Below are 20,579 nucleotides of genomic sequence, written 5' to 3' on the forward strand. Positions count from 1 at the left end.
TGAACTTGCAGGCTCAATTTTCATTCATAATTCTTTACAAAGCTTCAGCTGAGCCTTTTCTGAAGCCCAGGGAGTTACCTACTTTCACAACGAATGCTGATTAGGTAGCACCCTCCACAATAAAGCAGGGCAATATTAGAAGACTTGGTTGTTTTGTTTTCATTTTTGATAAGAGAAAATGGAAACATAGAGAAGTAAACTGCTCGACCAAAGCCACTTCTTTCATTGGGGCAGAGCCAGTTCCGGGGAGTTCGGGAATATCCAGTGCACAGTAACTATGAGGTCACTGAGTTGTTTCTGAACTGGAATTCTGGTAGGGACAGTGCATGAAGGTTATGGTGACGATATGACAGCACCTTACCCGTTGCTCCACTGTTGCTTATTAGACTGCTCAGGATATACTCTGCTTTTAAAAGTTTCCCTGAAAAGAAGCAACCAAATGCCACATAATTAGTTCTGAACACGTGCTTTAAATACTACTGCTGTTCATGCTCTAAGGTTAACACATTATAACAGGGAAACATCCTATATTAAACTTTAAAATCAGTAACTACATCACACAGAAGTGAAAAAGAAGATGTGGTTTTCAGGAATTTGTAAGATGGGAAGTTATGTAGTAACTGAAACTGCAATTAGATTCACATGTATATACACATGTATATGTATACACATGTATTCATTTATATGAATAAACAATCCATTCATACAGAGTAAGGCTTGAGAAGTATAGGCAAATCTTTCTCAGAGGCTGCATCTCCTTCTTGTGAAAACTATGCCAGGACTCTACTCCAAAAGTAGGGTTGAGTTGCCTGTGAAGTGAACAGGACTATTTACAGAATTATCAGGGCTTCCCTGCTGGCTCAATTGGTAAAGAATCCGCCTGCAATGCGGGAGACGGCCTGCAATGTAGGAGACCCAGGTTCAATCTCTGGGTCAGGAAGATCCTCTGGAGAAGGAGACAAAAAACCCACTCCAGTATTCTTGCCTGGGAAACCCCACGGACAGAGGAGCCTGGTGTGCTACAGTCCATGGAGTCGCAAAGAGTTAGACACAGCTTAGCGACTAGACCACAATAGAATTATCAGGAAGGAATTTTTTAGGGGGTTGGCAGAGAAGTTCTTTGTAAACTTTTCACTGACTTCATCAACACTACATAGGAGGGGCCTAACCTATGAATGACTATTTCATAGGCCTAACCTATGAATTCATAGGCCTAATCTATGAATGTAAGTAGGAATCTCAATCATTTATCCTTTTGTCCATTTCCGCTTCCAGGTCCCTCTAAGCCCTACATGGTCTGGCCTCTGGGACTTCTTTGACCTCATCTCTACCATTCTTTCCCTCATCCTCATTCCTACTTTGGTGGTAGTGGCTTCCTGACTATTCCTTGAACCTGTCAGGCTTGTTCCCATGTCAGGGTCTTTGTATTTACAATTATTTTAGTTTGGAATGCTTCTGTCTCAGATATCTACAAAGCTTGTTCCCTTCTCCTTTAGGTCTTTGCTCAGATGTCACTTCACTGTCTCATAAGGCCTTTCTGGACCACCCTATTTCAAAGTGCACACACAGCCATATACCTGATTGTGGCAGAGTGTGTTCAACAGGCAGTCACAACAATCTCTTTCGACCCACATGTTCTTTTGCAATGTGACCCTGCCACTCCTCCAACAAGAAGTGGAATCTAGAATCTATTTTCCTTCCCCTGAGCCTGAAGTGGCCCTGTGACCTACTGTGGACAGAGGATGCGGCAGAAGTGACACTGTGTACCTTTCCGGTCGGGACATTGAGAGACACCTCTGGAGCGTGGATGTTTCTCTGGAGCATAGGTTTGTACTTGATCTGCTAGGCCCCAGAAATTTCAGTACTGAATTAGTTTTCTCTTAATTACTTGCTGGGATAATTGTGGGTAAATTCAGACTCCACATGGACCCCTGGCATAGACTTGCTGCTATTTCTTTTTGGATGGATATATACATATATTATTCCATGGCAAATAGAAGGGGAAACAGCGGAAGCAGTGACAGATTTCCTCTTCTCAGGCTCCAAAATTACTGTGGACAAGGACTGCAGCCATGAAATAAGAAGACAATTGCTTCTTGGCAGGAAAAGCGATGACAAACCTAGCCAGCGTGTTGAAAAGCAGAGACATTACTCTGCTGACAAAGGTCCATATAGTCAAGGCTGTGGTCTTCCCAGTAGTCAGGTACGGTTGTGAGAGCTGGACATAAAGAAGGTAGAGCACCAAAGAACTGATGCCCTTGAACTGTGGTGCTGGAGAAGACTCCTGAAAGTCCCTTGGACAGCAAGGAGATCAAACAAGTCTATCTTAAGGGAGATCAACCTTAAACATTCACTGGAAGGACTGATGCTAAAGCTGAAGTTCCAGTATTTTGATCATCTGATACAAACAGACGACTCATTAGAAAAGTCTCTGATGCTGGGAAAAATTGAGGGCAGGAGAAGAAGAGGGCATCAGAGGATGAGATGGCTGGACAGCGTCACCAATGCAATGAACCTGAACTTGGGCAAGCTCCAGGAGATGGTGAGGGACAGGGAGGCCTGGAGTGCTGCAGTCCATGGGGTCGCAAAGAGTCAGGAACGACTGGGTGACTGAACAATAACAACAAAATATATGTATATATTTGGCTTCCATCTCAGAGCTTGGGCAGAGAGCAGGCTTCCCTCCCCCACTTCTCTAGTTGGGTTGGTAGAGCTGTTCAGTCCCATTTCATAGCTGTGCAGACTTTTAAGAATTCCAGCTTTATGCAAATATTGCACCCCATGAAGCCCAAGGCCCTGTCCCTGCACAGGAATTAAGGCAGCAATCCCTTCTCTTAGACTGTATCCAAGTGTAAATCCCTTTGGCTATAGTGTCAGGAGCAGTAATCTACTATTCTGACTTTGAACATCTATCTTTCATGCATTTAAAAACACTGAATTTACTATATTTATGTAATGGGAGAAGATTCCGCCTTCTCCATGTTGATGGAACTGTAAGTCTGAATCTATATTTCTAATTGTGGCTTGAAAGGTTTTGTCTAATTTCAGGCAAGAGTGAGCTGAGCAGGCCCAGGGCATCCTCTTTTGCCTCTGAAATCTCATGATGTTGAACACTCAGACCTTTGGAATGTGTTTTGAGTGGATACCAGGAAGGGCTAGGTCAAAGGGCAAAACAAGAAGACTGTGCTGTCCCCTCGCATTATTTTCGTTCCTTTTCCTTACCCTTATAGTATCACACACACTTCTGCTCCATCATCGTTTCCCAAATGCTGGGGATTCAGATGCCCTTCCCCTGTACCTTCTCTGCTTTCCAGGACACCACCCCTGCTCTAAGCCCCCCTTTCTCTCTGGGAAACCCAGAGTAGGTAGAGGCTCAAGGGATGTTTGGGGGCAGATGTTCACAAGTAAGCACTTAACCCTGAGGCTGAGTTTGTCTTCTTGTGGCACCTCTGGTAGTATCTTTGAGGAAATGACAACTCCAACTGTTGGAGAAAAAGATCTAGGACTTTTACCTTAGACATATGATATGTGGGCAGAGAAGTGTACTGCTCATGATGGTAGCAAGGCTTAACCCATCATCAGGAGAAACACTCGATACTACCTTGGTTAGAGATGTGAGAGACAACCAACCAACCAAATAAGTGAAAAGATTATTTGCTTGTGTAAAGCAAAGCTATCAACACGCCTGCCTACCAACTTGACCTTGATTAACATGTCGCACTACAGCAAATCAGTGTATTATAAGACATGCCCTCTGTTCCAAGTTCTATTTAGTGAGAACAAACATTAGGACACTGCCTGCCCACACCCAGCCCTCATTTCTCGGTGCCACCGCCCCCTCACCAGAGAACGTTCTGCTGACACATCATTCCATCTGATGCTGTCAGGAGGAACATTAGTGGTTAGGTTTCTCTCATACTTTAAAGATGATAAACCCCAAACATTATAAAAATGTCCCCAATTATGGATATTTGAAGTAACACTTTTTATTTCCTAAGTTCAACTCTGTTGATGTAGTTACTTTAGAAAACTATAAGATGACCCGGGTACAATTTACACACAGCTGCAAGAACTTGAGAGTGAATGAGCTTGGGCTTTTGAAAAGTTAGCCTCCACAAGCCCATTTCTCTGTCCTTTTATCTCTGCCCCTCTCTGCATTCAGCAACTGTCTCATTCAGTATAGTCAGTACAGATCCTTTTCAAAGGAAACGAAGTAGTTAAAAGATATTTTAACCTCTTCAAGTACAGAGTTATTAAAACAATAGCAATAGCTAAACCCAGTTTTAAAAATGAGCCAGTTCTGTTTCTGGCAGAGGCAACTTGCATTTAAAACCTTATGGTTATCAGTAATTTAAATAATTCAAGAATTCTATGGAAGTGAACTTTGCTGTAACACAGAGCAGGCCCCTACCCCCACCAGCCCTCCTCTACATTACAGCCTCAGTTAGAATGTCAGCCTCATTTTTCATTTCATTCAAAGTGACAGAAAGAAAAAAAAAGATACTTTAAGGCCTAATCAGGTACTGTACCGGTGCTCCTAGTGATGGAAAAAAAATCTCAAATTACTTCAGTGGGTTTGTCAGCTCTATTGTTAGCATAGTCAAGTGGCCCTACAGAAAGGAGACAGGAGAGCTAAGAGAAAATAGTAGAATTCTAATCTGCTTTTTAAAGGCTCTTGGTCAGAAGTACAGCAATTCAGATACCCCTGTTTGAAAGCAGCGGGACAGATTTGTTAGACGACAAAAGCTCCAATTAGTATTTTCCACCCCCTTTCACAATTTTCTCTATTGCTTTTGGCTCTGAAACCCTTTATGCCAGGGCCTTTGTGCTGGCAAGAGGCGGGTGGAAGGGCGCCGCGGCAGGCCGGCCGGCCGGGAGCGCGGGAGGCTGCAGAGGGAGGCCGGCGGGCCGCGGTTCCCGTCGGCCCCGCGGAAGTCAAAGAGCCCCGAGGGCAGACGAGCCCCGGACGGGCCGCCTCCGGGACAAGGGGGGGCCCGCCGGAGGAAGCCTACCTGCATGCATCGAGATTCGGGCCTGGCGGATGACCACCTGCGGGGCGATGGGCGTCGCGGGCTGCAGCCTGTGCAGCGCTTTGGCGACCTGCAGCAGCTGGCCCGAGACGTCGAGCCCGTACAGGAGACGGTCGCTCAGGAACACGATGGCGGCGGCCGTGGCGCAGTCCCGGGCGAGGATGGAGGCTTTCAGGCACGCCTGGGGGAACATCCACCAGACACCATCAACAGGACCGAAAGAGCGCCCGCAGAAAAGAGAGCAGCCTTGGGACCAGGCTAGTCGTCTTGGTATTGTGATCAAAAGAACAACAAAACCTAGAGCTAGGAAAGCTAGGAGGAGACTGAACCAAAAGACAGTCATCATCGTCGTCGTCATCCCAGTTCATTTGTGGGATTAAATATTTTTTATTCCATTTGCCCTATTACATTTCTAAAATTATACAGGTGATAAAATGCATATATCCTATTAAAAGTCCAAACAATACCAAGTCAAGATTAAATGTGCCCCTTTGTTTCCTGATTCCCTACCTTATTTTCTCCCTTCCTCCCACCAATTTCATTCTTGTTCTTTCTGATAATGGTTTCACAGAGATCTTTCCAGAACTTCCTCTATCCTTTTATGTATGCTGCTATTGCTGCTAAGTCACTTCAGTCGTGTCCGACTCTGTGCGACCCCATAGACGGCAGCCCACCAGGCTCCCCCGTGCCTGGGATTCTCCAGGGAAGAACACTGGAGTGGGTTGCCATTTCCTTCTCCAATGCATGAAAGGGAAAAGTGAAAGTGAAGTCGCTCAGTCGTGTCCGACTCTGTGCGACCCCATGGACTGCAGCCCACCAGGCTCCTCCGCCCATGGGATTTTCCAGGCAAAAGTACTGGAGTGGGGTGCCATCGCTTTCTCCGAACCCTTTTATGTATATTTAGACATTAATTGATCCCTTGCGGGCGCCTTTCTTCCTCTCTTTCTCCTTTTCTCTCTTTTTCTTCCTTCTCTTTTTTCTCTCCCTTTCTTTTCCTTCCTTTCCGTCCTAAATGAAATTACACTAGACATACTGTTGTGTTACTCGGTTTCTTCAGTCATCATAACATCTAGAATAGCTTTCCACATCAGTTCATAACACCCTGCTTCATTTATTGCCTACATTTTAATTAATAAAAACAGAATTCTGGGTAATATATTTATATGATCATGTGTAGTTAATGAATAAAATAAGAAAAGAATGTCTGAATGTACTTTCAGACATGAAAGTATAACAAAGAGTGAGAAATAGAGATTTATATGAGGCAAACTTTTATGGAAAAACACCATATTTAGGGCTTTTAAGGTATTATACTGTGAGTGAAAGTTACTCAGTCGTGTCCAACTCTTTGCAACCCCATGGACCTTACAGTCCACGGAATTCTCCAGGCCAGAATACTGGAGTGGGTAGCCTTTCCCTTTTCCAGAGGATCTTCCCAACCCAGGGATCCAACCCAGGTCTCCCTCACTGCAGGAAGATTCTTTACCGGCTGAACCACAGGGGAAGCCCAAGAATACTGGAGTGGGTAGCCTATCCCTTCAGATTCAGCCAGATTCAGCCAGATTCCTTACCAACTGAGCTATCACGGAAGCCTAAGGTATTATACTAAAGACATTAAAAGTCACACAGCTGATAACATAAATGAATTTACCACCCATTTGCTAAACCAAGTAGAATGTTTTCTGGGCTTGTCAGTTCACATATGAAGCCTAGAAAGCATTATAAGCATTGCCATTTTCCTACCACAATCTTTTTATACAAACACTGCTTTCTTCATCACATGAGTACTAACATTTATTGGGCAAAACTAGGTACCAGGCACAGTGCTAAGAGCTTTATATGTATTAATTTATTTAATCATCACCAAAAATCCTAAGAGGCAGATTCTATTTACTTGTCAAAATCAGTATTTTAATCATCCAATTGAATTATTCCTCCCATTCTGACTCCTAAAATCCTACTGGGTTGACCAAAAAAGTTCATTTGGATTTCTCCAGAATATCTTATGAAAAACCCAAATGAATGTTTTGGCCAACTCAATATTTCTTTTCATTTATACCTTGCTATCAAGAACCACCACAATAATCCTTCTCTTTTCAAACTAATGCATTCTCATTAAGGCTTTTAACCTATTACTGTGTTTTTTAAGTTTAAAAAGTGATAATGTGCTCTGGTATTTGTCCTTTTGTTCTTAGTTGATCACTATTGAAATTGTGATATTAATAGTAATACCAATTGTTAGGGGGAATATCTCCTCTCCTTTTGCTGTTTCCTTCCATGTGCAGGGAGCTCAGTTACTGCAGCACTCCTGGCCTCTTTCTACTTATTCTGCCCCAGGAGAGGTGGACGATTTTGATTGGTAAACTTGGGAAGAAACTGGGCATGCATTGCTTAGCTCCTCAATTTTTTCTTTTGGGATCAGAGTGTCTAAAGGAAATAGGGATTCTTCTCTGCTCTTCTATGTCATGCCTTATCTAGAAAACCACCCCTTATGGGGTGTTCTGCTTGGCTCAGTAATTTCTGTGACTGAATAGGGAAGTCAACATAATTCTGGGGTTCATCTAGCAGAACCCCTTGCCCTAAAACCTAGCTGTATCCAAGTTAGCCTTTGTCAGAATTAAAGGTAATATTTAATCTCTTGTCTCCCTAGCTCTTTTGTTTTATTTCTTAGTTTGCTCTAGGAGGGTAAGAGAGGTGTTATTTATTGGATCTGCCCAAAGACCCCAATGTTAATCATTACCTGACACACCATGTGTGCTGTGTGCTAAGTTGCTTCAGTCGTGTCCGAAACCTTTGTGACTCGTTGTGTCCAAGGGATTCTCCAGGCAAGAATACTAGAGTGCCCTTATCCAGGGGATCTTTCCTACCTAAGGATCGAACCTACATCTCTTTAGGTCTCCTGCATAGGCAGGCGGGTTCTTTATCATGAGTGCCATCTGGGAAGTCCACCTAACACACCATAACCCTTTCTAAAGGAAACTCCTCTGCTCACAGCTCCTGCCTTTGAAGCAGCAACGTTTTTTGTTGACCTTGATCCCCTCTTCCCATCTTACCACCAGCTGAAGGCTAACCTAAGAGTACCTACCTCATACCTAGCCCATGACTCTGTGGCCTGGATTGAAAAATGAATTTATCAGTCTAAACTAAGAAACACAGAATTTTCCCGTTGCTGCAGGAGAGGAAGAAGCAGAGAGTAGAGTTTCGCTAAGCTACGTTTATGTATAATACCCGTGTGACTGTGAATCCAGATCCACGTTTTCACCTACGCTATTATTAGAGTTACAGGCTTCCTTTATCATCCCATGTGTATGTTCATAATAATGTACACCCTTTTCTATGAATTTCCTTGTGTGAGCCTCTGTTTAACTCAACCAAAAACGCCTAACTAAAACTGAAATGCTCAAAACTTCTATTGAGGATTGTCAAGTAAACCATTAATCTGAAAACACAAGTTTTAAAATGAGAACAAGGCAGTCATTTGACATTTGTAAAACGTAAATTTAAAGATAGAAAAGGAAATTGCTGACTTTATCTATGCCCAGCTCTGTTTAACATGGAGTCTCTGATCAAGAGTCCTCTCGACGCTAGGTGTACAACACGGCCCTTTGGTTTGCAACGTCAGCTGCTATCTGCAGAATGTGTAGCGTCTGCCATGGCCAGGCTCTCTTAAACCGTTCTTTGAAACAGCAGCTCTGTTCCTGTCACCCCGCTCATGACCCTATGGAGGGTACTCGGCAAGCCACAGTGAGCCCCTTCTCTTTGAGGTGCATGCCTGATGTTTAGTTCTGCTCTTCATTCTCATAGGGGTCTCGCTTCAGTTTTCTGGGTAACAGTACCTATGTGGGATGCAATGTTTAGAGGCAGGTCTGTTCTCCAGGGCTGATTCTCCTCCCTTTCCTCCTTGACAATAATGGTTTCCATCTTTGTAGTACCATATAGTTTATGAAAAATGTTCACACACGTGATTTCATTTATATTTATAGTAACTACAAAATCTAAGTAAGGTAAGGAAATGGAGACTGAGAGATCGACTTTCCAAAGTTACAAAGTCCAAAGGGTCAGGGTCAGGCAGAAAGGAACTCAAGTCTCTATCATTAAAGCACAGAACATAAAGTTTACTGTCTTAGCTTTTTTTAAGTATGGCATTCAGTAGTGTTAAGTGTATTCATATTGTTGTAAATTAGATCTTCAGAACTTTTTATCTTGCAAATATGAAACTCAATACACATTAAATAAACCCTTTCTCCCTTCTCCCTAGCTCCAGGTAACCTCCGTTTTACTTTCTGTTTCTATGAATTTGACTCTTCTAAGGTATGTCATCACTTCATGGGAAATAGATGGGGAAACAGTGGAAACAGTGTCAGACTTTAATTTTTTGGTGCTACCAAATCACTGCAGATGGTGACTGCAGCCATGACATTAAAAGACGCTTACTCCTTGGAAGAAAAGTTATGACCAACCTAGACAGCGTGTTCAAAAGCAGAGACATTACTTTGCCGACTAAGGTCCGTCTAGTCAAGGCTATGGTTTTTCCAGTGGTCATGTATGGATGTGAGAGTTGGACTGTGAAGAAGGCTGAGTGCCGAAGAATTGATGCTTTTGAACTGTGGTGTTGGAGAAGACTGATCAGAGTCCCTTGGACTGCGAGGAGATCCAACCAGTCCATTCTGAAGGAGATCAGCCCTGGGATTTCTTTGGAAGGAATGATGCTAAAGCTGAAACTCCAGTACTTTGGCCACCTCATGCAAAGAGTTGACTCATTGGAAAAGACTGTGATGCTGGGAGGGATTGGGGGCAGGAGGAGAAGGGGACGACAGAGGATGAGATGGCTGGATGGCATCACGGACTCGATGGACGTGAGTCTGAGTGAACTCTGGGAGATGGTGATGGACAGGGAGGCCTGGTGTGCTGCGATTCATGGGGTCGCAAAGAGTCGGACACGACTGAGCGACTGAACTGAACTGAACTGAACTGAAGGGACCTCAGAGATATAAAAACCATCCAAATCCACTTCTAGGGATAAAAAATGTCTGAGATGAAACCGTAAGTATCTGGATTATGTCCAAGGTCTTCCGTTCATTTGCCATGGCAAGTTACTTAACCTCTCTGTTTCCTCATCTGTGACATGTGGATGATATCGATTTTTAGTGCTGTTTGAGAATTAGAAGAAATGTGGGTCAATTGTTCAGCACAGAGCCTGGGACATTATGGGTGCTTAATAAATGAAGGGGAACAAAACAGGGACGAGAACTTAGTTCCTTTGCTCCCATTTCCCTGTATGACAAAATAGCACCAAGCGAAGATAGACTCCTACAATAAATGTCAGTGGAATTTTCAAGAGAGCAAAAAGGAAGTAACAGATGATTCCTATAACATCTCTAAGGTTTATCTCAGAAAATGGTGGAGCCTCTCATTTAATTTCTCTCTTCTCTTTGCCCTGTCTAAGGAGTGATGTTACTAGAAACTGAGAAAAGAAAAGAAAGAAAAGGAAAATGAGCAGGCTTCATGGCAGTTGGCGAAGGGAAGCTGGTGCTTGAAAGGCAGCTTTCTCAGCATGCACGTGCGAGCTGCTTTTGGCTGTGGCCAATGGAGGAATCCCTCCCGAGCACCTGAAAAGGATGTTGCAAACACCCTCTTCTGCATCCCACGTGAACACGCCATATATTTGAGCAGAGAACATTGCCTCATCTGTTTTTCCCCCTTCTACTCTTAATAGTTTGGAGCACAAAAGCCTGAGAGAGGGTGACCTGCCAGACAAAGGCCCTTTGAGTTCCTTGGAGAAGTAGACTCGGAGGAGGATGGAAGGAATCCAAGTGGCCCTATTATTTCCACTTGCACTAATTAGACATTTTTCTGTCAGCTATTGAGCACTGCTGAGAGGCCAAACTCTCTGAATTCATTTCTAAAGTGTTTACAGAAGTTTGCATCTGTTTGTGTCTCTTCAGGAGGAAAATAAGCACTTCAATAGCATTGTGGAAAATCTAAACGAACCATCCTATTCTGGAGGGCCTGGCGTCCCCACAGCTGCATAATTTAACTCCGCTCAGGGCCCGAACCTCTCGCATCTCTCCCCAAAACCTAACGACGCAAAATGCAGAGAAAGTCAACTCCGGAGAATCTTTTCTTTCTTGTCATTGTCTTTCCTCTCCCTCCTTTGAAACGGCGGCCTGCTGTGCGTCACATACAGATTTGGGTGGGTATCATGCTTGCAGTCCCGCTCTCGTGTTTCTACCAGCACTCTGAGAAATTAATACCCACTTTCATTTGCTGCCAAGTGAGGGGATAGTGAATTCCTCAGCAGCAAAGCCGAATACATCACCATCCTGGGAATCTCCCCCAAGTGTCTGCCCGGGGAGCACTCTGACTTCAGAAGGGGAGGAATGAAAGGAGGCCCCGGGTGTGTGGTAGGGAAAGAGAAAGTTTCCCTACATGGCAAACTGTGCCTGGGTTATGCACAATTAGATTAACATGAAAGAGAGTCCCTTTCCCTGCCCCACTCCCCAAAAAAGAAAAAAAAAAAGAAAACAACACAAAAACCCTAACCCACTGGCTACATGGCAGTGCCTTTGAAATGCATATTGGTCTACATGGTATTTGATTCAGGGTTCTTTTTGTTTCGGATTTTAGGCCCACAACGGACCTGCCATCACAGAGGACTCAAAAATAAAATCTTTTAAGATGGTGTCACAGTAACAGAATTTTAGTGATGGAACCAATATAGCATAACTCAAGATTTTTTTTAAAAAAGGAATTCTATTCCTTTATCTTTGCTCAGAGGCTGATTTAAGGGAAAGCTTGTTCAACTAGTCACTAAATTGTGTTTTTCTTGTTGAGTGAACCTGTTTAAATGAAAATATATGGACACAGATAAGGCAGTGTGTATGCTGGATTTCTAAAGATAGGCTTGCAAATGTGCACACACACATACCCTACATTTTTTTGCATCTGTTTTCAGGATGGGAAATATGGGGTTCTAATTGAGTTTGTGGTACAAAGGGAACTTCATGGCGAGGAAGCTGAGTCAGGTGGTAAAGGAATTAAATTCCACAATGAGATTTCAATACACAGATGATTGAAAAAATGCTAAAGAGCCTGTTCTAAGGGCTTTTGCTGAACAGCAGCAAGGAAAAGTGTGTGCTGTTTTCATAGTTCCTTGCATTAACGCTAGCCCCTCCCAATGCTGAGCATCAAGTTTGGGTCCCAGCTATGGGTTCAAAGCCGTGATGTGTTCACAGCAATGACAATGGCAGCTGTTCTCAAGGGGGGCTGGGTGAGGGGACTCAGAACCAAAGCCATCTGGCATTGCAATTGGCAGGCGCAGTGTAAAGGGAAATTATTGCTGCATGGCAAATTGGGAGATAGGAAAAAGGCAGGGGAAAGGGAGAGGGGGAAATGTCCTGAGGTGAGGAATTAGCAGAATAAACAAATGAAAAGTGATTGACGCCTACACAGTTATGTGTCAACAGTAAAGCAGAGTAAGAGTCAACCGACCCAACTGGACTCCTCAAGGTCAAGGGAAGACCAAGCACAAATGCTCCACGTTTGTCCACCCACTGAACCATGAGGAGGAGGAGGGGAAAAATCCTGAACTTTCCTACCGTTTATGCTCAAGGCTTATTAATATTTCATCAATCTTGCCTTCATTTTACCAGTAGAACATGCAGATTCAAGCACTTTCAAAAAATAGTTATTGATATAACCTTTTTCTTGATCCCAATACTTGAAGATAATATTTTGGGTCATCTATCCCTGCTTTCTTACCCTCCCTCCCACACATCTACTGTGAATGGAATTGGGTTGTCTGTTGAAAGAAGAAGCAATATCAAAATAGATCCACCAGGATCCTGGTGAAGCTCAAGGCCCCCGTGTACCATGGACCTGCACCTGTCTTCTGGATTCCAGGTTGCTATGGCTACAATGACTCTCGTCATCATTCTTGGTGATTTCAGCGTCCATACTGATGACTTACCCAGCACACATGACTTACCCTGTCTCGCTGGCCTCCTGATCTCCAGCGAGCTTGCTCTACACTCAACCTTAGTCACTCTCATGGTCAGAACTTGCCATTTGATTTTCTGACTTATCTCCTATTCTCCCAGCTTTCTTCCTGAATAGCCCAGCTTCAGTGATTCTGCAACATTTTTGGGATATCCACGCTCTCTGCTAACCCTACTGTTTTGTTTGCTTGTTTGGCCATGCCATCAGTCCCTCATGTCCTCATTTGCCTCTTTAAATTCCATGGTGCATCAACATAACAGCTTTTTAATAAGCATTCTTGACTCCTCTGCCACTTTCTACTTCCGCCATATTTGTCTGGCGATTCTACCATGTTTACTGTTAAAGGAAAATGTTGACCTCATATTCGAATCGCCTAAGGAGGCTTTTTAAAAATCTAGATGCCCAGATGGCACCCTTGGCCTGTTAAATCAGAATCTCTGGACGTGTGCCCAGGCATCAGTTGCTCCTTACAATGCCCAGGTGATACCAACAATCCCCAGGTGATTCCAATGATTCCAGCTTTGAAACCACCTGTCCCTGACCTTTAGCCTCTTTCCCCACCCTTCACTCCCTCCTCCCTGATGGGAGTTGAGTGAGTTTTCTGATGGGAATGGCATAGCAGGCTCAGACCTTCTTTCCTCTCTTCGAATCTTCCTCCCCGTTCTACAAAAAGGAAAGGGGCCTGGCAGCAGCAAGATGTGTGAAGAATTTTCCAACTACTTGCCCCAAAACCTAAAGCTACGTTCTCCTGTTTTAGAAGAATAAAGATTGCTCTTTTCCATCTGTCTTTCAGTAGGTTCTGAACACAGGAGAAGATGAATGTGATTTATTGTCGCTTAATATTTTCAAATTATATCTAATTCTCTGCCTAACCTGGGCTTGCACCCAAGCAAATGAGTGTGGCTGGAGAAAAACGCACAACTGTAACACTTTAAATTTATGACCATAACCTGAAGCTTGCCCTCAGCATGGCCAGACAATCCAGCTTTGACACCTTTGCTCTCTACAGCTGCCACAGCCCCTTTAACCTCCTCTACTCAACTGATGACCTGGCTTCTGAATTCACTAAGATAATAGTCAGTGAGGTGAGACCTTCCTTACTCTCCTTCCCAAATCTGCCAACCCTCTTAAGCTGTAACTCACGTGTCCTCCCTCCTCTACTGGCGTGTTTGAGGCCAATCGCCGCTATATACTCAGATCTCTCCTGCCCGCTTTACTCTAGGGCATGATGCCTGTAAACACTCCCCTTCACTTCTGCACCATTCATTTCCTCATCTCTGCTGGACCATTCTCATCGGCACACAAACATTGTATCTTCCATCTGAAAAAGTCCTTCCTTAACCGTAGATCCTTAGTCCTTTCGGGATGATGTAACAATAATGTCATAAACTGGGTATTTTATAAGCAACAGCAGCTTGTTTCTCATAGTTCTGGGGATTGGAAAGTCCAGGATTAAGGAGCCAGCAGATCTGATGTTGGGTGAGGGCCTTCTTCCTGGTTTACAGGTGGCATCTTTTCTCTGTGTCTCTCTGGAACCTCTTTTTAAGGGCACTAATCCCATTCATGAGGAATCTGTCCTCAAGGCCTAATCACTTCCCCAAAGCACCTGCTCCAAAACCATCACCTTGAAAGGTAGGATTTCAGCCTATGAATGTGGGAAGTAAGGGTACAAATAGCCAGTCCCCAGCATTCTCCTTCTAGCACCTGTCCCATTTCTCTGTCCCTCCTTACAGTCAGTCTCAAAAGAGTTGTCTAAACTCACTGTCATGCTTTCTCACCTTCCCCAACACTCCACTGAACCCATTCTTTTAAAGGTTGCCAACAACCTCCAAATCCAATGATCGTTTATTAATCCTCATCTTATTCAAACTCCTAGAAGCATTTGGCTGTGACCATCAATCCCTCCTTTTTTATTCATGTGACTTCTGGCATTTCACACTCTCCTGGTTTTCTTTCTCCTTCATTGACTGCTCACTCTACTTTGCTGGCACATCCTTTTCCAGCCTCCGCATGTTGACGGCCCAAGGAGTCAGTCCTAAGACTGCTTCCATTCTCTAGCACACACTCATTTAGATGGTCCCCTGGCCGCAAATATGACTCGTGTTGATAACTCCAAACTAAAATACTATGCTATTGTTAAGCAATTATCCTCCAATTAAAAATAAATAAATTTAAGTTTAAAAAGAAGGAAAAAAAACCTCTTCTGAGTCTCTTTCCTGCAGTGCTGTGCAGTATACAAAATTGCCTACGCAATAAATAGCCTGATGTGGATGTCAGTTACGTATCTCAAACTTAATATGTTTAAGACAGAACACTTTAATTTCTCTTCTGTACTTGCTTCTTCATTTCCTTAATGACAACTCATTCATTCATTTGCTGAGGACAAAGCTTTCGTGTTTTCACTCTGTTGGTGGCTCTTCTCTCATCCTCTACATTGAATCCATCTGCAAATGATATTGGCTACACCTTTTTAAAAAACTTATTAAAAAAATTGGAGTCTAGGGCTTCCCTGGTGGCTCAGTGGTTAAGAATCTGCCTGTCAACGCAGGGGACACAGGTTCGATCCCTGGTCTGGGAAGACCCCACATGCTGCGGAGCAACAAAGCCCACGAACCACAGCTATTGAGTCTGCGCTCTGGAGCCTGGGAACCGCAACTGCTGAGGCCCGTGAACCCTAGAGCGCATGCTCAGCAACAAGAGACGCCACCACGACGAGAATCCTGCATGCCGCAACTACAAAGGAGCCCCATTTGCAGCAGAGAAAGCCCAGCACAGCCAAAAAATAAGTTAATTAATTAAAAAATTAGAGTATGATTGCTTTTCAATGTTGTGTTAGTTTCTGCTGTATGACAACACGAATCAGCTATAAATATATATATGCATCCCTTCCCTCTTGAGCCTTTCTCCCACCCCCTCATCCCACTCCTCTAGGTCATCACAGAGGACTGAGCAGAGCTATACAGCTCAGCTATACAGTTGGTTCCCGCCTTTAAAATACGCACAAGCTCTGACCACTCTTCACCTCCTCTAGAGCAACCACTTTAATTCCAGCCATTATTAGAAATTTGCCTCCCCTTATTCTGCTGTTCTCTCGCTGGGTGCCCTTTCCAAAAACTCTCTTGCTTTGTCAGCATGTGTGTCTCCTCAGACAACTCATTTCCAAATGTTAGACAAGAGTCCGCTCTCGGGCCCTGGAAGGGATTTCCCCTTCCTGCAACCATGCTGAAGCTGAAACTCCAATACTTTGGCCAATGGATGCGAAGAGCTGACTCATTTGAAAACACCCTGATGCTGAGAAAGATTGAGGGCAAGAGGAGAAGGGGACGACAGAGGATGAGATGGTTGGATGGCATCACTGACTCGATGGACATGAGTTTGAGCAAGCTCTGGGAGTTGGTGAAGGACAGGGAAGGCTGGCGTGCTACAGTCCAGGTGGTTGCAAAGAGCCAGACATGACTCAGCGAGTGAACAACAGGCACGATTCTAAGCATTTTCCATGTTATACATTCACTAATCCTCTAACAATCTATAAAGTAGTTATACCATTGTAGAGGTAGAAAAATGGAAGCCAAGTGTTTAGGTAAGGTGCCCAAGATGACGAAGCTAATGAGGCAGCACCAGGACTCCAACCCAGGCAGTCCAGCCCAAGTCAGCTTCCTTAATCCCTACCTATATGACCTTAATTTCATCAAGACTGTCATTGACATTATTATCAAAACCACATACTAGAATAGTGGCAGATACAGAGTACAAAGAGAACTGTTTGGACCTCATTGTCCCTAGGACTTTTCATTTGTTCTTAAGGTAATAATTATCATTGAAAGGTTTGAGAGCTTAATTATGCCTGTTGCAATTTTAAGAGCTATGCATGATTAGAAAAACAAATAGACTGACTTGTCACTTTAGAATCTTATTATCCAAGAGAATCACATTTATATAAGCAAAGCAGAAATCAATGTTTTAACCGTAAAGGTTAGCCTTGCTGCAAGAAAACCTCATTTTAAAAAATCTCACTACTAGGAAGTTATTCACAAAGTATGATTGGTTATTCACTAAATCAGAATCTCTGGATAGTAGAACTCGTGGAAAAAAGTGTTAGAAGCTAAACTTTTCCTCATTCTTTCTCTCCCTCCCCAGCTGATGCACATTCCCACACAGATACACACAGATATACAGACACACAGGTAATCCCGGTTCAGTCAGTCCCTTGAGCAGTATTTAGAATCTCAACCATAAATCACTAAAATCATAAGCAAGTCTAAATTATGTGCATTTTAAGCACATTAAGCAAAGACTTGGCCTTACACAAAGAATGACGAGAAGCTGCTGTAGTCCTGTGTACAAATCATAAAATGTGAGACTTACTGAGAAAGAACGTTAGAGGTCTGACTCCTATGCCCCTTTAACATTCTACTTGACAATGACTCCAGAGGCGCAGAGGTTTCAATTTCATATACAGTGCCAGTGGGAATAATTCATGCCTAACATGATAGAAGGCTTTCAGTAACCATGAAAGAAACATATATTGCTTTCAGTATTTACACGGTGAAGAAATATAAAAAGTTCCAGGACTGAGTTGGTAATACTTTCAAAATGTGATGGATTGTACATGTGTATGGAAAAAAAGTTAGTTTGAGACTATTCTCAGGAGGAAGAGAGTCAAATCAGTTACTAGAGGGAGATGCTGTGGGAAAGTGAAAAATACTGGGCTTGGATTGAGCTGAGGCACTATTTGCTTTACACCTCTTTGTCCAAACTAAGTAAGCTACTTAATTTTTAAAATTTCATTCTGTTATATATAGAATAAGGATAATAAAACCACAGAGATTACTGAGAAAATTAAAGAAAAATATATGTAAAGTGCCTTGCACTTAGTAGATACTCAATGAATAACATTATTTTGAGAGTGGACTGATGGTAGGCGTGTGGAATCAGTCCCTCATATCTCAAAATATAATGAAAAATTTAAAAGTTTCCACCAAAGTTTACCAATGAGAAAGAAAGTAAGCTTTACTATAACATTTTAAAAAGTGGGTAGACCCTAGCCCCTTCCTTTGCCTGTATGTCAAATGGTGACTCATGACAAACTGCACAGAGGAATTCCTCATCTTGGAGGGGCTGATGATGAGGACTCACCCACTGAACTGTTTTCAGTTTATTATATTGCAGTTGCTGCTGCTGCTGCTGCTGCTAAGTCGCTTCAATCGTGTCCGACTCTGTGCGACCCCATAGATGGCAGCCTACCAGGCTCCCCCGTCCCTGGGTTTCTCCAGGCAAGAACACTGGAGTGGGTTGCCATTTCCTTCTCCAATGCATGAAAGTGAAAAGTGAAAGTGAAGTCGCTCAGTCGCGTCCGACTCTTAGCGACCTCATGGACTGCAGCCTACCAGGCTCCTCCATCCATGGGATTTTCCAGGCAAGAGTACTGGAGTGGGGTGCCATTGCCTTCTCTGATATTGCAGTTATACCTGGTTAAATAGATTGGCAGTTTATATTATCACAAATCAAAGACACTTCAGAATAATTCATAATAAGAGGGGGAAAGACTGCAAAAAGCTCAAAGCAAAGTTCTTTAAACAATAGTCAAATGTAAAGAGTTTGGCCATCGTAGCTTTATAAACAGACAAGTGCTAGTTTTGTGTTTTGGCACTGTGTGTGTGCTCAGTCGTGTCTGACTCTCTGCGACCCCGTGGGCTGTAGCCCTCCAGGCTCCTCTGTCCATGGGATTCTCCAGGCAAGTATACTGGAGTGGGCTGCCATTTCTTCCTCCAGGAGATCTTCCCGACCCAGGGACCGAATCTGTGTCTTCTGTGCTCCTGTATTGGTAGGTGGATTCTTTACCACTGAACCACCTGGCAAGCCCACTTTGGTAGTATCATGGCCAATAAGTTTTATCTGAGGCATGGAAACAGCTAATGGAAACACACAGGTGCTCCAAATTTACTAGCCTTTCTGTGATGACAAGTAGCTGACAACAGTATGTTATCCAACAGGTATTCTGAAAATATTTTTCAGATAATGATACTGGAAGTGTTTTCAGCATTGTGATTTTAAAAGAAAGTATCTATATTAAAAACACTCATACAAATGGGAAACTTTCAACCTGTTTAAAAATCTTCCAAATGAAGAATTTGAATAAGTTTCAACATCCTTTGTTAAAATGTAATGTCTTCTGGTTACCTTGCAGAAGCACACTATTGACATTAAGGAAAGTGGAAATTTGCTAGCTGAATTTCAACAAATGATTTTTCATAATTGGTGGGTGGATTGAAATATGATTAGCATGAATTAGCAATTACAGCCTACCTCTTTTATTTGGATCAACATATCTTTGAGACATAATTTTTTCAACTATTACAGTCATTAGAACTAAGTACTGAAATAAACTGTGCTAGCCATATCTTCAACAGGCAGTGCTGAGTTTAAATAAAATAGTTTATCATATTTAATTATAATTTTAATACAAACAGAAAGGTTCTTGTGCCAATAACTCAGTTTAAAAAATTATTTTAAAGTGTTCATTTAATTGTTTTTTTTTCTTAAACTTCTATCCTATAGAAATATATAACATAGGAATGCATAGCAGATGCATATACTTTATTAAACAAACAAATGTGTATTAGAGTGCCTGCTCAAAAGTTTTTACTGATGATCAGTAAAAAAAATTAAAAACAACTGATTCAGAACGAATTAATCCATGAGATAGTGAAAGACTTTTCTTTTGTTCTATACAAATATATCCAAAAAGAGAAAGAAGTAATTCCAAATATCTTTGAATTTGTTGAGCTTAAAAGGTTTTGGTTTCTGCCCTCTGAAGCAAGTTGTTTTAATAAGCAAGGCAAGTGATTCTACATCATGAAGGGATGGTGGCAGGCAGAGGGGGGTGGCACAGAGGGGAGGCTTAGGGTCACATCCCAGCTTAACCACACTTTGTAGTGTGGATAGGGAACATCTCTCAAGCTCTCTGAGCCAACTGTCTCATCAGCAAAATGGGCATAATCAGTTCTATTTGCAGGGTTGTCCTCAAATTAATATGTTGTTAAAAGCATATCGTACAGAATCACATGAGGTTGTCAGTATTTGGTGCTTGTTGATATACAACAAAACACTGTGGTTCAACTAATATAAACAGCATCAGATATGTGGAGAGATATATATATATATATATTTAGAGATAATATTGTTCAACTTCCTTAATTTGCTTAACATAAAATGTAGGAGGTGATGTTATTCTTTCTTGCTGACAGGACAGGATAAGCACATCCCTAGGACTGATCATTTTCTGAAGGTCATCACTTTCTTCTTTCTGCCCAGCACTTCAATCTGCTCATTTTCTGCATTTTGAACTGGATTGCTCTGCCCACTTGTCTTAGTTTGATCAACTCTACCGACTTGGCTCAGCTTTTGGGCCTCATTATGAGGAGACATGAAATCCATGCCATAGGGTTAGTCCTCATCAAAGGGATAACTTGCATGCCTGATTCTGTGGCAACCAAAGTTTCATTGGTAGAATTCTAAGGACAAGTCACCATTTTAATTTATCTTCCATTG

The 20,579-nt window shown here is 42.7% G+C and overlaps 1 protein-coding gene across 1 annotated transcript in view; it reads right to left on the reverse strand.

The window, feature by feature from the left end:
• ALPK1 (alpha kinase 1) overlaps window positions 1-20,579 on the reverse strand; it is a 64,231-nt gene that overhangs the window by 18,300 nt on the left and 25,352 nt on the right. Inside the window, exons 4-5 of the mRNA XM_052642185.1 lie at window positions 5,013-5,211; window positions 362-421 (exon numbers count right to left, since the gene is read on the reverse strand). Coding sequence (XP_052498145.1) covers window positions 362-421; window positions 5,013-5,211 — 259 coding nt within the window. The remainder of the gene's footprint in view (window positions 1-361; window positions 422-5,012; window positions 5,212-20,579) is intronic.

The sequence above is a fragment of the Budorcas taxicolor genome, chromosome 6 (assembly GCF_023091745.1).
Source record: "Budorcas taxicolor isolate Tak-1 chromosome 6, Takin1.1, whole genome shotgun sequence".
NCBI lineage: Eukaryota > Metazoa > Chordata > Mammalia > Artiodactyla > Bovidae > Budorcas > Budorcas taxicolor.